This window comes from Populus euphratica, unplaced genomic scaffold, assembly GCF_000495115.2.
Source record: "Populus euphratica unplaced genomic scaffold, PopEup_1.0 scaffold220.1, whole genome shotgun sequence".
NCBI lineage: Eukaryota > Viridiplantae > Streptophyta > Magnoliopsida > Malpighiales > Salicaceae > Populus > Populus euphratica.
In genome coordinates this window covers 118,207-131,137 of record NW_011500103.1, presented here as the reverse complement: position 1 = coordinate 131,137, position 12,931 = coordinate 118,207, and the positions used below count along the sequence as shown (strand labels likewise).

At 37.1% G+C, this 12,931-nt stretch overlaps 2 protein-coding genes and 1 long non-coding RNA gene across 5 annotated transcripts in view; 2 read left to right on the top strand and 1 right to left on the bottom strand.

Annotated features, from left to right (window-relative positions):
• The window catches only part of LOC105109520 (TMV resistance protein N-like), a 38,170-nt gene that overhangs the window by 1,034 nt on the left and 24,205 nt on the right, over positions 1–12,931 (top strand). The window contains exon 1 of one of the 3 annotated variants that reach the window (XM_011004257.1): positions 9,463–9,562. The exons of the other annotated variants lie outside the window; for them this stretch is intronic. Coding sequence (XP_011002559.1) covers positions 9,546–9,562 — 17 coding nt within the window. The 5' untranslated portion in view covers positions 9,463–9,545. Of the gene's footprint in view, positions 1–9,462; positions 9,563–12,931 lie in introns of those variants that run through there. 3 annotated transcript variants of the gene reach the window in all.
• Positions 2,799–12,931, top strand: part of LOC105109519 (TMV resistance protein N-like) — a 22,346-nt gene continuing 12,213 nt past the window's right edge. Inside the window, exons 1-7 of the mRNA XM_011004251.1 lie at positions 2,799–2,900; positions 3,214–3,744; positions 4,036–5,110; positions 5,217–5,624; positions 5,699–6,460; positions 6,550–7,199; positions 7,261–7,277. Of these exons, the coding sequence (XP_011002553.1) occupies positions 3,248–3,744; positions 4,036–5,110; positions 5,217–5,624; positions 5,699–6,460; positions 6,550–7,197 (3,390 nt within the window). The 5' untranslated portion in view covers positions 2,799–2,900; positions 3,214–3,247 and the 3' untranslated portion in view covers positions 7,198–7,199; positions 7,261–7,277. The remainder of the gene's footprint in view (positions 2,901–3,213; positions 3,745–4,035; positions 5,111–5,216; positions 5,625–5,698; positions 6,461–6,549; positions 7,200–7,260; positions 7,278–12,931) is intronic.
• On the bottom strand, positions 8,071–8,892 carry LOC105109517 (uncharacterized). The gene is made up of 2 exons (XR_839270.1): positions 8,754–8,892; positions 8,071–8,615 (listed from the first exon to the last, which is right to left on the bottom strand). It is a non-coding gene; the product is annotated as an uncharacterized LOC105109517 (long non-coding RNA).

The window sequence follows — 12,931 nt, the reverse complement described above, 5'->3', positions numbered from 1 at the left end:
GCTTCGCCAAGGAAGTAAATCATTGTAAGAACTAGAAAAAACGCTTTGATTGTAGCTGATGGTGAGTGTGTCAAGTGCAAAGATGAACCTCTAGATAACAAAAAATCACTTAATCTTTTGAGTTGGCATGCCTGTGGACAAGCTTACCCAGTTGAAGATTTTATGGAGGAATCTTGGGGAATAGTACATCATTGTAATGGACTTCCATTAGCCCTTTGTGCTATTGGTTCTTCATTTTTTAGTAAAAGCAGAAAAGTATGGGAAAGCGCATTACATGAAATGGAAGTGATTCCAAATTGTCAAGTTCAAAAGGTTCTTGCAAAAAGTTAGAACTCTCCTGATGATGATTATCAGAAGAACTTATTCCTTGATATTGCTTATTTCTTCAATGGAATGGATGAGAATTATGCAGTCAGGACACTTGATGGGTTCGGTATAGATGCAAGATTTAGGATTGACTATCTCATCGATTGATGTCTTGTAGAAATTGTTAAAATAAAATGATAAAAATTTATAAATGCATCAACTCGTAAGAGACATGGGAAGATAAATTGCTCGTCAAGAATCACCCAAATGTCAAAGAATATGGCATCACATGGAAGCCTTTACAGTATTGAAAGAAACAAGTGTAAGTATCTAGTTTTGTTTTCATATCTACATTGTATTTAGGCATCTTAAAAAGTTCATGCTTTTACTTTCTTTTCTCATACACTTTCAATATTTTGGAAGCATGATGCTGAAAAATTGTGTGGCCTTACCCTGTATATGCATGAACCAGTACAGAAATTGTCTGTACTGATTCAATGGTTCGCCTGCAACCACTGCAGGCTTAACTTCTTTCAACAATGTCTTCTTCCTACATTCCTCTCTCAATAGTGGCTTTCTCAGTTTTTCTTGGGGGAACAAGTACAAATTGACCAAACAAGTTTGTTTCTTGTCCTCAGCATGGACGCGTTTAGAAAGATGCAAAATGTAAAATTTCTCCAGCTAAATTACACAAGTTCTACGGAAGTTATGAACACTTTCCCAAGAATTTGATGTAGTTATGTTGGCATGGATTCCCTTTGAGATCCAAACCAAAGCAGTTTTGTTTGGAGAAGCTTGTGGCTCCTTATCTAATCCAGAACTAGTCTAATTGTTGCTTGGAAAGGCAAACTGGTATGTATCTAGTCTCTCTATACAGCATCTCTCTTATTTTCAATGGACAACAACTGATTTCAAGTTTTTTCACAGTCTCTTCCAAAATTTAAAATTCTTGATCTCCGTTGCTCATTTTATAAGTTCTGCTTTATTTCAACTCTACATTTTTGTTCTTGTATATCTAGAAAATTTTCCCTTTGCTCATTTTATAAATTCTGCTTTGACGGAACAGATACAACTTTAGGGCAACAGATTCAATGTTGTCCTTGACTGTGATGAAAATGAGATGTTAAGGTGGGTTCACGAGTAGGAAGAACAGGAGTAGCTACTTTAGAAAGAGTATGTAGAGTACTTGTCATTCAAAATATCCTCACCCGCTGCGCACCGGATATGTGGCTTTGATCTATTCACATGGTTTTCTGCCATGTTAGTATGCAATTCTTATCGTCTTGTTTATCTTGAAATCAGAAACAATACGAAGGGGTAGAGTCTGGGTTTCTTACCCCTTAATTTTTCGATAGAATTTTTGGCCGAAATGATGTCAATAGCCATCAACTTCTCCTCTTAATTAAATTTTTCTAACTTGATTCTTACTTCAGGATGTCACTATATAGCCATCAACTTCTGGAGTTTATTTTCTAACTTTTTTCTTACTTCACCAGGTCAATAGCCGTCAACTCCCGGCACCAAAATTTTCAATGCATAACTGGTCATGCCTAGACACTCCGACTTTCTGCTTCCGGCATTAGCCATGGAAAATTCCTCACGCGGAAACGTTCCATACCATAGAGAGAGAGTGGACTTGTAGGGTTGACTTGTCTTAAAATTACAATCCACCCTTTCTCTCTCAATTTTAAAACCATTCGCCCATGTCTTGGGCCAAGTTGTAGACTTGGTCTGATTTTATTCACACACACGGTGTGTTTGATATTATATGTTGAAAGTGTTTTTAAAAAAATTAATTTTTATTTTAAATTTATATATTTTTAGATGTTTTTAAATTATTTTGATGTACTAATGTTAAAATTAATTTTTTTAAAATAAAATTTTTTTTTAATATATTTTAAAATAATTTTTTTTTAAAAAACAATCTTTACTTCACTTTCAAAAACACCCTTAAATAAATTTCAGGTAGTAAGAAGAACCGTGTGAGTTAATGCTTTTAGCTAATGCTTTGCCCTATTTTACTGGGCAGAGGGTAATGCTTCTCAGGGGCTAGAAAACAGTAGGTTTCTTGTATGCCCTTCTCATTTCTATGCTAAAAAATATTAATCTGAACAAGAAATATAGTTTTGCCAACTTAATCAGTTAATCAATTTATTTAATTTAAACGGTTATTTCATTTCAACTAGTTGACCGATTCTCAACCGTTGAACTAATTTAACTAATTCTTCATAAATCTACTTTACTTTCAACAGAAAGAAAAAGCTAGAATCAATTCAAATAATGCAACAAGAACTACAGGCCCTAGTAAACTTTCCAAGTCAGATATGAAGAGCCTTGATCCTCCACGGCCTTTTTCTTACTGGTTGGTGAAGTAAGAAGAACCGTATGAGTTGATGAGAGGGATTATGTGTTGTGTGTGTGTGTCTCATGTCCCTTTTGGTGATTATAACAAGAATTAAAGGCCCTAGTAAAAGCGTGATAAATGATTCACGCGGGAAATGGCCCATACCACAGCGACTTGTAAGGCTGACTTAAAAGCAGAAAATTGATGAACTGATAAGAGAACATCAGCGAAGGGAGAGTGAAGATTGCAGGTACTCACTCTCTTATCTCTTTTAGTATTATGTTATATTGTGGAATGTAAATCTGCTGTAACTGAGAATCACTTAAATTAATTCACTGTTAGAAACTAATTATTGATGATCTCATCAACCGATTTTGTTGGTTCAGCCTAGAGATCTATCATGTGTACAGATATTTTTCTGAAAGGGCATGGAGGATTTGATTGATGGGAAATAACTTGAAAACTGTTTTAAAGATAAAGTAAGATAATAATATATGAACACTTCAGCTTATTGGTGTGCTGTCGATCTTGAACTATCCTGCAACTCGTTTTATTTTGTTCAGATCTTTGAAAAGTCTTATCTTTGCTAGACTCGAAATGGCTGCTGGGAAATATCAAGAATCCTACTCTTCTCGGTTTGCTAATTGTAAATATCAAGTGTTCTTGAGTTTTAGAGGTGAAGATACCCGCAAGAACTTTACCGATCACCTCTACAAGGCCCTGGTTGATGCAGGGTTTCACACATTTAGAGATGATGATGGAATTCGGAGGGGAAAGAATATACAGCTGGAGCTCCAGAAGGCAATACAACAATCAAAAATAGCGATAATCGTGTTCTCCAAAAACTATGCTTCGTCGAGATGGTGCCTGGATGAACTTGTAATGATCATGGAACGTAAGAGGAATGCTGACTGCATAGTTTTCCCAGTATTCTATCATGTGGATCCATCTGAAGTCAGAAATCAAACTGGGAGCTTCGCTGCAGCATTTGTGGAACATGAAAAGCACTACAAGGAGGAGATGGAGCGGGTGAATGGGTGGAGGATTGCTTTGAAGGAAGTTGCAAATTTAGCTGGAATGGATTTAGGAGATGGGTAAGTTATATCTAGAATGCTGGTCGTGAACTCTTAATTTCTTTCAGTTAAGTGTACTGATAAGAAAACATATAAGAAAAATAAAATAAAATACTTATAATTTATTCTTCTTCTTCTTCTTCTTTTTTCGATCATGATTTGGTTTTAATAGGTGGTGATAACACACCTACAACTTTAACTATCAATCATGGACACGAACCTGGTTTAATTTCTTAGCTAAATATTGTTTATTTCTATCCTTTATATAGAGACTACTAATTATCCCACATTGTATTTTACTTTTTGATGTAGGCACGAGGCACAGTTTGTCCAATCTATTGTGAAGAATGTCTCAAAGAATTTGGATCCAAAAATATTTTATGTCCCCCTTCATTTCATTGGAAGAGATGCTCTAGTACAAGATATCAACTCATGGTTGCAAGATGGATCCCATGGTGCTGCCATTGCTTTACTCTATGGAATTGGTGGAGTTGGAAAGACAGCCATAGCTAAGAGTGTTTTTAACCAGAACTATTATAAATTTGAAGGAAAGAGCTTTCTATCAAATTTTAGGTCAAAGGATATAGTTTGCCTACAGAGGCAACTTCTTTTCGACATCCTAAACAAGACTGTTGAGATAAATGATCCTGATGAAGGAATTCTGAAGATTAAGGATGCATTATGTTGTAGAAGAACTCTTATTGTTCTAGATGATGTGGACAAAAGGGACCAATTCAATAAAATCATTGGCATGCAAAATTGGCTTTGTAAAGGAAGTAAAATCATTGTAACAACCAGAAATAAGGGTCTGTTTTCAGCTAATGATATTGCGGGGGTCCGGTGCAAAGTTGAACCGCTAGATGATGAAAAATCACTTGAGCTTTTCAGTTGGAATGCCTTTGGACAAGCTGACCCTGTTGATGGTTTTGTAGAAGACTCTTGGAGAATAGTACATCATTGTAATGGACTTCCATTAGCTCTTGGAGTTATTGGCTCTTCATTGTCCGGAAAAGAAAGAGAGATATGGGAAAGCGCATTACAACAAATGGAAGTGATTCCTAATTTTGAAGTTCATAAGGTTCTTCGAATAAGTTACGACTTTCTTGATGGTGATTATCCGAAGAACTTATTCCTTGATATCGCATGTTTCTTCAATGGAATGGATGTGGATGATGCAGTCAGGATACTGGATGGGCTTGATAAAGGTGCAAGATTTGGGATTGACAATCTCATCGATAGATGTCTTGTTGAAATCAACGGTGATCAAAGGTTGTGGATGCATCAACTAGTAAGAGATATGGGTAGGGAAATTGCACGTCGAGAATCACCCAAATGTCAAAGAATATGGCATCATGGGGATGCTTTTACAGTTTTGAAAGGAACTACTGTAAGTAGCTCAATTTTTTTATATGTCTACTTAAATGATTTGTTTTGCCTTCACATATTCTCTCATTTACTCTCCTTTCTCATGTACTTTCAATATTATTATGCAGGATGCTGAAAAATTGCGTGGCATTACCATTGATATGCATGCATTAATGGAAGATCATTATGCAGAAGTTGTCTGTACTGATTCAGTGGTTTGTCGCAAGCGCCGCAGGCTTAACTTCTTTCAACAATGGCTTTCTGATTTTTCCGATGGGGGAAAATTACAAACTCGCCAATCAAGTTTGTTTCCCATCCTCAGCACGGATTCTTTTAGAAAGATGCCAGATATAAAATTTCTCCAACTAAACTACACTAATTTTCATGGAAGTTTTGAGCACTTTCCCAAGAATTTGATATGGTTATGTTGGCATGGATTGTCTTGGAGCTCCATACCAAATCACGTGTGCTTGGAGAAGCTGGTGGTTCTTGATCTATCCAGAAGCCGTCTAGTTGATGCTTGGAAGGGCAAACCGGTATGTATCAAGTCTCTCTATAGCTATCTCTCTCGTTTTCAATTGATAACAACTAAATTCATGTATTTTCACAGTTTCTTCCAAAATTGAAAATTCTTGATCTCCGTCACTCTCGTGATCTCATTAGAACCCCAGACTTCTCGGGTCTCCCAGCCCTTGAAAAGCTAATACTTGAAGACTGCATCCGTTTGGTTCAAATTCACGAATCTATTGGTGATTTACAAAGATTGTTGATCTTAAATCTAAGAAATTGTACAAGTCTTATGGAGCTTCCAGAAGAAATGAGTACATTGAATTCAATTCAAGAGCTGGTTTTAGATGGTTGCTCAAATCTTGACAGCCTGAATATGGAGTTAGGGCATCATCAGGGGCGCAAGTTGCTTCAAAGTGATGGAATTGTTGCAAGTACATCATTCATTTCATCTCTTCCATTGAAGCTATTCTTTCCCTCTAGGTTTTCAACGAGGAAAATGTTGAGATTTTCCTCGTTTTCACTGCCACGCTTCTTGGAGAGTCTAGATTTAAGTGGAACTCCAATTCGTTTTCTTCCAGAAAGCATCAAGGATCTTGGTCTACTCAGAGCCCTATATTTAAGAAATTGCAAAATGCTTCAGGCACTCCCAAAGCTTCCATCCCATTTGGATTTGTTAGATGTGTCCCTTTGCCATTCACTGCAAGGACTTGCAAATCCAAACATTTGGACTGAAGGAAATGGTTTTGATCACTTAGTCGAGTTCCAAGATCGGATAAAGCAAGAATTAATCCAAAAGTTAGACTCTCACATGTTCAGAATAATGGAAACGGTTAGTGCTCAAATACAGCCATCGAGATTTCAGGTCCTCCCTCGCCCATGTTATTTTCTTTGAAATCTACATTTGAATATTTTTCTTTTGCTCATTTTATAGACATTGTTTCGGTGGTACAGATCATATTTATAGATGGCATATTCAACATTGTCGTATCTGTTTTTGATGACGAAGAGAAGTCGAGGTGGTTTCATGAGGAGGAAGAAGAGGATAAATGGCTATTTCAGAATGAGTTTGTAGATAACTTTTCATTCAAAATATCCTCATCACCTCCTGCGCACCGGATACGTGGCTTTAATCTGTTAATAAGTTGTGTGACGTCAGCATACCATGGCTATAATAATGTTTATATTGAAATCAAAAACAATACCAATGGTCGATCTTTGCTTCGTCAAGCCTTTGTCTTCGCTATGGGGTACGAGCGTGGTGTTCGGGAAATCCATTCGCTATTGCACATGAAATTAGGGGGCAATGATCCTACATTTGATAATGGTGATGACGTGAGTATTTCAGTGCGTCCACGTGGTCCAGCTATCCAAATAAGGACCGTTGGTGTACAATGGTTGCATGAAGAGGAAGGAAAGGATGAAGTTATCAATGCCCACAACACTAGCGATGATGATGATGATGCAGCACACGTTGCCAAAGTAGAAATAGCTTCTCATATAGTTAGAAATTATAATTGTTCTTTCCATGCTAAACGCAGGGCTCGCAATCTCACTTTTTGGAATTTTGCAAAGAAGGGTCTAGAACATGTATTATTTTAGGTTTCATTCAGTAGAGGTTTGCATTTTTAGATTTCAACCGTAAAATCAAAAAAGCTGGAAAGCTTTTGAAATAGTTTTTTCATTTTTCTTGAAAAGCTTATCATGAAAATAGCTTATCATGAAATAGCATGAGATCTATTATTTATAAATATTTATAAGGGCTTTCATATTCAAAAATGTAATATGATATTATTTTATTAATTTGTATTTATAATAAGACATATTAAATATAAGTTAAGCTTTCAATTTTCATGTTATTTTATCTTTTTTATTTCATTTTTTATATAAAAAATAAAATAAAAATATCACATGATAAAATTTAATTAGTAATTTTTTATCTGACTAGCCCATTTGCTGTTTTCTCTTAAACAACTAAAAAAACGCTCGAGTTCTCTTCCAATTTTCTGACGAGCCAAGTCAACGGGAAACCTCACACAATCTTTTGACAACAGAATCCTATTACTATCACTCCATCGAACCTCCATTCTTATACAATAACCCTCTTGCCATCAGCACTTGTAATCCCTGATTCCTTAAGCCCACACTTTATAGCCAAAGTCACCAAACAGTGTGCAGCTTCAATGTCCCTCCACTCCACAGCAATACTCAATGGCTCAAAACGGAACACCAGTCGGTAGCCGACCCAGTAGCTGATTCAGAGTCATGATCCTCCACGTGCCTTTTTCTTATTGGTGGGTGGTGTTGATGCTGGTTTTGGATGCGAGAGGATAGAGATACGACCAGAGCAGGCGCACAGCAAGAGTGGATGAGTTGGATGATGCGGGTGTCTAATGTCCCTTTTGGTAACTCTACCTCGCATTCCTATATAATAAAATATTTTATTTATAATATTGTGCCACATAGACTTGAAGGGTTGTCTTAAAATTTTGGAGCAGAACCGCTTAGATTACTGATACAGCACGGCAGCCACAACTGAAGAGAGAAGGGAAGGGAAACTTGCAGGTACTCTCTCTTTCTTATCTCCTGTTTACTTTGGTTCCAGCTGCTGTCTTGTTTTCTTTGTTGATGATCACTTAGATTAGACCACTGCTAGTGACTACTTGTTCATCATCTCATCATATTATGCCACTCAAAAAATTATAAACTAACAAATTCACCTCAGTGGGCTTTATAAGGATTACAAGATGTGTGCTTTCTAAATAATTAAGGCTTACATAGCCAGATGGGGATCCTTAATGACTTTCCTTTCCTGCTCCATCTGTGCTTCTAAATGCGTGGTAGCAAGTGCGGTTAAAATATGTACAGATATTTCTCTGAAAGGGCTTGGGGGAGTTGATTGCTGGGAAATAACTTAAAAAATGTTTTCAAGAAAAAGTCAGATAACCATATATAAATACTTCAGCTAATTGCTGTGCAATCGATCTTGAATTATCGACATTCATCCTGCAACTTTTTTTCTTTGCTTGTCTCGAAATGGCTTCTGGGAAATATCAAGAATCCTCATCTTCACGGTTCTCTAATTGTAAATATCAAGTGTTCTTGAGTTTTAGAGGTGAAGACACCCGCAAGAACTTTATCGACATTCATCCTGCAACTTTTTTTCTTTGCTAGTCTCGAAATGGCTTCTGGGAAATATCAAGAATCCTCATCTTCACGGTTCTCTAATTGTAAATATCAAGTGTTCTTGAGTTTTAGAGGTGAAGACACCCGCAAGAACTTTATCGACATTCATCCTGCAACTTTTTTTCTTTGCTATTCTCGAAATGGCTTCTGGGAAATATCAAGAATCCTCATTTTCACGGTTCTCTAATTGTAAATATCAAGTGTTCTTGAGTTTTAGAGGTGAAGACACCCGCAAGAACTTTATCGACATTCATCCTGCAACTTTTTGTCTTTGCTAGTCTCGAAATGGCTTTGGGAAATATCAAGAATCCTCATTTTCACGGTTCTCTAATTGTAAATATCAAGTGTTCTTGAGTTTTAGAGGTGAAGACACCCACAAGAACTTTACCGACCACCTCTACACAGCCCTGGTTCAAGCAGGAATTCACACATTTAGAGACGATGATGAAATTGGGAGAGGAGAAAATATTATGTCAGAGCTCCAACAGGCAATACAACAATAAAAAATATCAATAATCGTGTTCTCCAAAGCATATGCTTCGTCGCGGTGGTGCGTGGATGAACTTGTAATGATCATGGAACGTAAGAGAAATACTGACTACATAATTTTGCCGGTCTTCTATGACGTGGATCCGTCTGAAGTCAGAAATCAAACAGGGAGCTTCGCTGCAGCATTTGTGGAACATGAAAAGCGCTTCAAGAAGGAGATGGAGCAAGTGAATGGGTGGAGGATTGCTTTGTAGGAAGTTGCAGGTTTAGGAGGAATGGTTTTAGGAGAGGGGTAAGTTGTATTTCTTGATGAAACTACACATAACACAATAATAGAATGCTGGTTCTGAGCTCTTAATTTTTTCAGGTTTATAGTTAAGCATTGAGACGATAACTGATAATACCACTACAATTTAGTGAAACTATAACACTCCCAACTCAGAGAACATACTAGGACAATAAAAATAAAAGATACTTTTTTCTCAATTTTTCAACTTTTTGGTTTTATTATGTGGTGATAACATAGCTACAAAAATAGCAATCAATCATTGACGCACAGCCTGGTTTAATTTCTTTTTTCCAGGATACTAAGATTTTTAAACTTTACGGAGAGACTACTAATTATCATACATTGCATTTTTCTTTCTGATGCAAGTATGAGGCACAGCTTGTCCAATCATCTGATAAAATATTAAAGAAACTGGATCGTAAAATATTTCATGTCCCCCTTCATTTCATTGGAAGAGATCATCTGGTAAAATATATCAATTCATGGTTGCGAGATGGCACCCATGGTGCTACTATTGCTATGCTCTATGGGATTGTTGGAGTTGGGAAGGCAGTCATAGCAAAGACTCTTTATAACTAGAACCTTCATAAATTTGAAGGCAGGAACTTTCTATCAAATGTTAGAGAAAGGTCAAAAGAATCCAATGGTTTAGTTTTGTTGGGAAAACTAGGAACAACCAGATACCAATTTACCTGGATCAATTCAATGAAATACAGTTCACAAGTCCCAATTCTTTCCCTCTTTGTGCAGTAAAACAGAATCAAACAATGATAAAAAATAATGCAAATAATCACAAAATCAACACCAAGATTTTTAACGTGGAAAACCCGATATGGAAAAAACCACGGGGCCATTGTCCATCTAAAAATTTCCACTATCAACAAATAATGGGTTCACAATCATTCTTCTTCAGATTCAACTAAGGGATACAACATATATATCATCAAGAACAACTTATTCTTGGATTACAACAAGATTAAAGGAGAATTATTTGAGAAAAACTCACAATACTGATAGCCCTGTTTTCTATAAAAAAGGCTAGCTTCCACACCACCAATCTTCGATCCAATCATCAAGAATGAAGATCAACGTGTCTAGAAGCTTCTGTCAAATTCTCAGCCCGATCCAACGGTGAACGAACTGCAAATCGAAGGAAGAACGCAGGCTGCTCTGCTACCTCTTCTTCTTTTTTTCTCTCTTGATTTTCTTCTCCTCTCTTCTATTTTCAATTCTGCCGCTACAGTACCCGAACCACATTAATATTAACACCAAGAGACAGCCATCACATGAAAATTAATGTGGTGGTCCCACCATCACATGGTGTGGGACTACACACAACAAATCTCCCCCTCACACACCATGTGAGGAATTCGCCATACCAGCAATCAATATGTAAAATTCAATTTTGGAGGCTCTGACAAGCCTGCTTCCCTTCTGCAGAACTCAAACTTCTCTCTCGGTAGAGGTTTGGTCATCATGTCAGACACGTTGTCATTAGTATAGATCTTCTCAACAATGAATGACTTCATCTCCATAGCATCTCAAATCCATTGATATCTAACCTCAATGTGCTTTGATCGAGAGTGAAAAGTAAGATGCTTACTGAGATGGATTGCACTTTGACTGTCACAGTGCAATACAAAGTTCTCTTGAACTAGGCCAAGTTCATGCAAAAACTTCTTCATCCATAACAACTCTTTGCCCCCTTTAGTAAGAGCAATATATTCGGCCTCTGTAGTGGATAATGCAACACATTTTTGCAACCTTGATTGACATGAGACTGCTCCCCCTGCAAACTTCATCAAGCATCCAGATGTGGACTTTCTAGAATCAACATCACCAGCCATATCTGCATCTGTGTATCCATCCAACACAGGTTTATCATTACCAGAACATAAGCTGAAACTAGAAGTACCTCTGAGATACCTGAGTATCCATTTAACTGCTGACCAGTGTTCTTTACTAGGATTGGAGAGGAATCGACTAACCACACCAACTGCATGAACTATATCCAGCCTTGTGCAAACCATGGCATACATCAAGCTACCAACTGCGGATGCATAAGGAACCTTTTTCATCTCATCTTTTTCTTCATCACTTGAAGGACACTACTTAGAACTTAGTATAAAGTGGCTTGCAAGTGGAGAATAAACAGGTTTGGAGTTGCTCATATTGAATCTCTCAAGTACCTTTTGAACATATCTCTCCTGAGATAGCCAAAGTTTCCCCTTCTTCCTGTCACGTGTGATCTTCATGCCAAGAATCTATTTTGCTGGTCCTAAGTCTTTCATTGCAAAAGACTTGCTCAACTCTTCCTTCAACATCTGAATCTTATTAGCACCATGACTGTTGTTACCCATTTAAGCCATCTCCTGCTCTCTTTATCCTTCCCCACTGCTATCGAAATTGTTAGGATTCTTAGGCTAATTAGGATTCTTTATAATGCTAAATTCATTCCTCTTTTACATGGGCTGTAAGGTTGAAATAAATTCCTTGAAAGTGGCACTAGAAAAACCTAGCTCTACTACTGTCGCAATGTTTTTTTTTTGTTTTCTTCCAACTTAGACCCTGATTCTGACTTGGGTTCGTGCAATATCTGACCATCCCAACTATATTCTATCACTCATGACATATTAAAGAATGGACCTACACCTTGATTGGGTCCTAGGGCTCATTGTTCTTATGGCAGGCTCTCAGTCGAGGATGCTTGACATTGTTAGTTTCCTGAATTTAGATCGGGAGACCCTTTTTGACCAACCAGATTTTGGTCTGATTCTATCATATCTCACCTTGACTCCCCATGAAAGCCATAGTACTGGATGCATAGATGAATTTGGGCTTTCGAATCAATGGATTTTGATATCAGAAGCTTAAGCTCTGCACGTTTAAATATCTGATGTGAAAATAGAAAATTCTGCCGCAAGCAGGATTCTAACCCAAGTTTTGCACCAAAAAAAATTCTACTACCATCATGATTTTTCTGGTTCATTCTTAGGGTACTCCCAGCCATATCGGGATGCTCAGCATTTGTCAGTTTTTGAATTAGATCAGGAGACCCTTTTTGACCGACGAGATCGCGACCTGATTTTGTCCTATAAAATGATTATATCTCGCCCTAAATCCCTATCAAAGTTGTAATCCTATATGCATAGATGAATTTTGGCTTTCAAATCGATGGATTTCGATATCAGAAGCTCAAGCTTTGCACGTTTAAATATCTGACATGAAAATAGAGAATTGTACCGCAAGCAGGATTCTAACCCAAGTTTTGCACCAAAAAAAAATTCTATTGCCATCATGATTTTTCTTGTTCATTCTTAGGGTACTCCCAGTCATATCGGGATGCTCGACATTTGTCAGTTTTTGAATTAG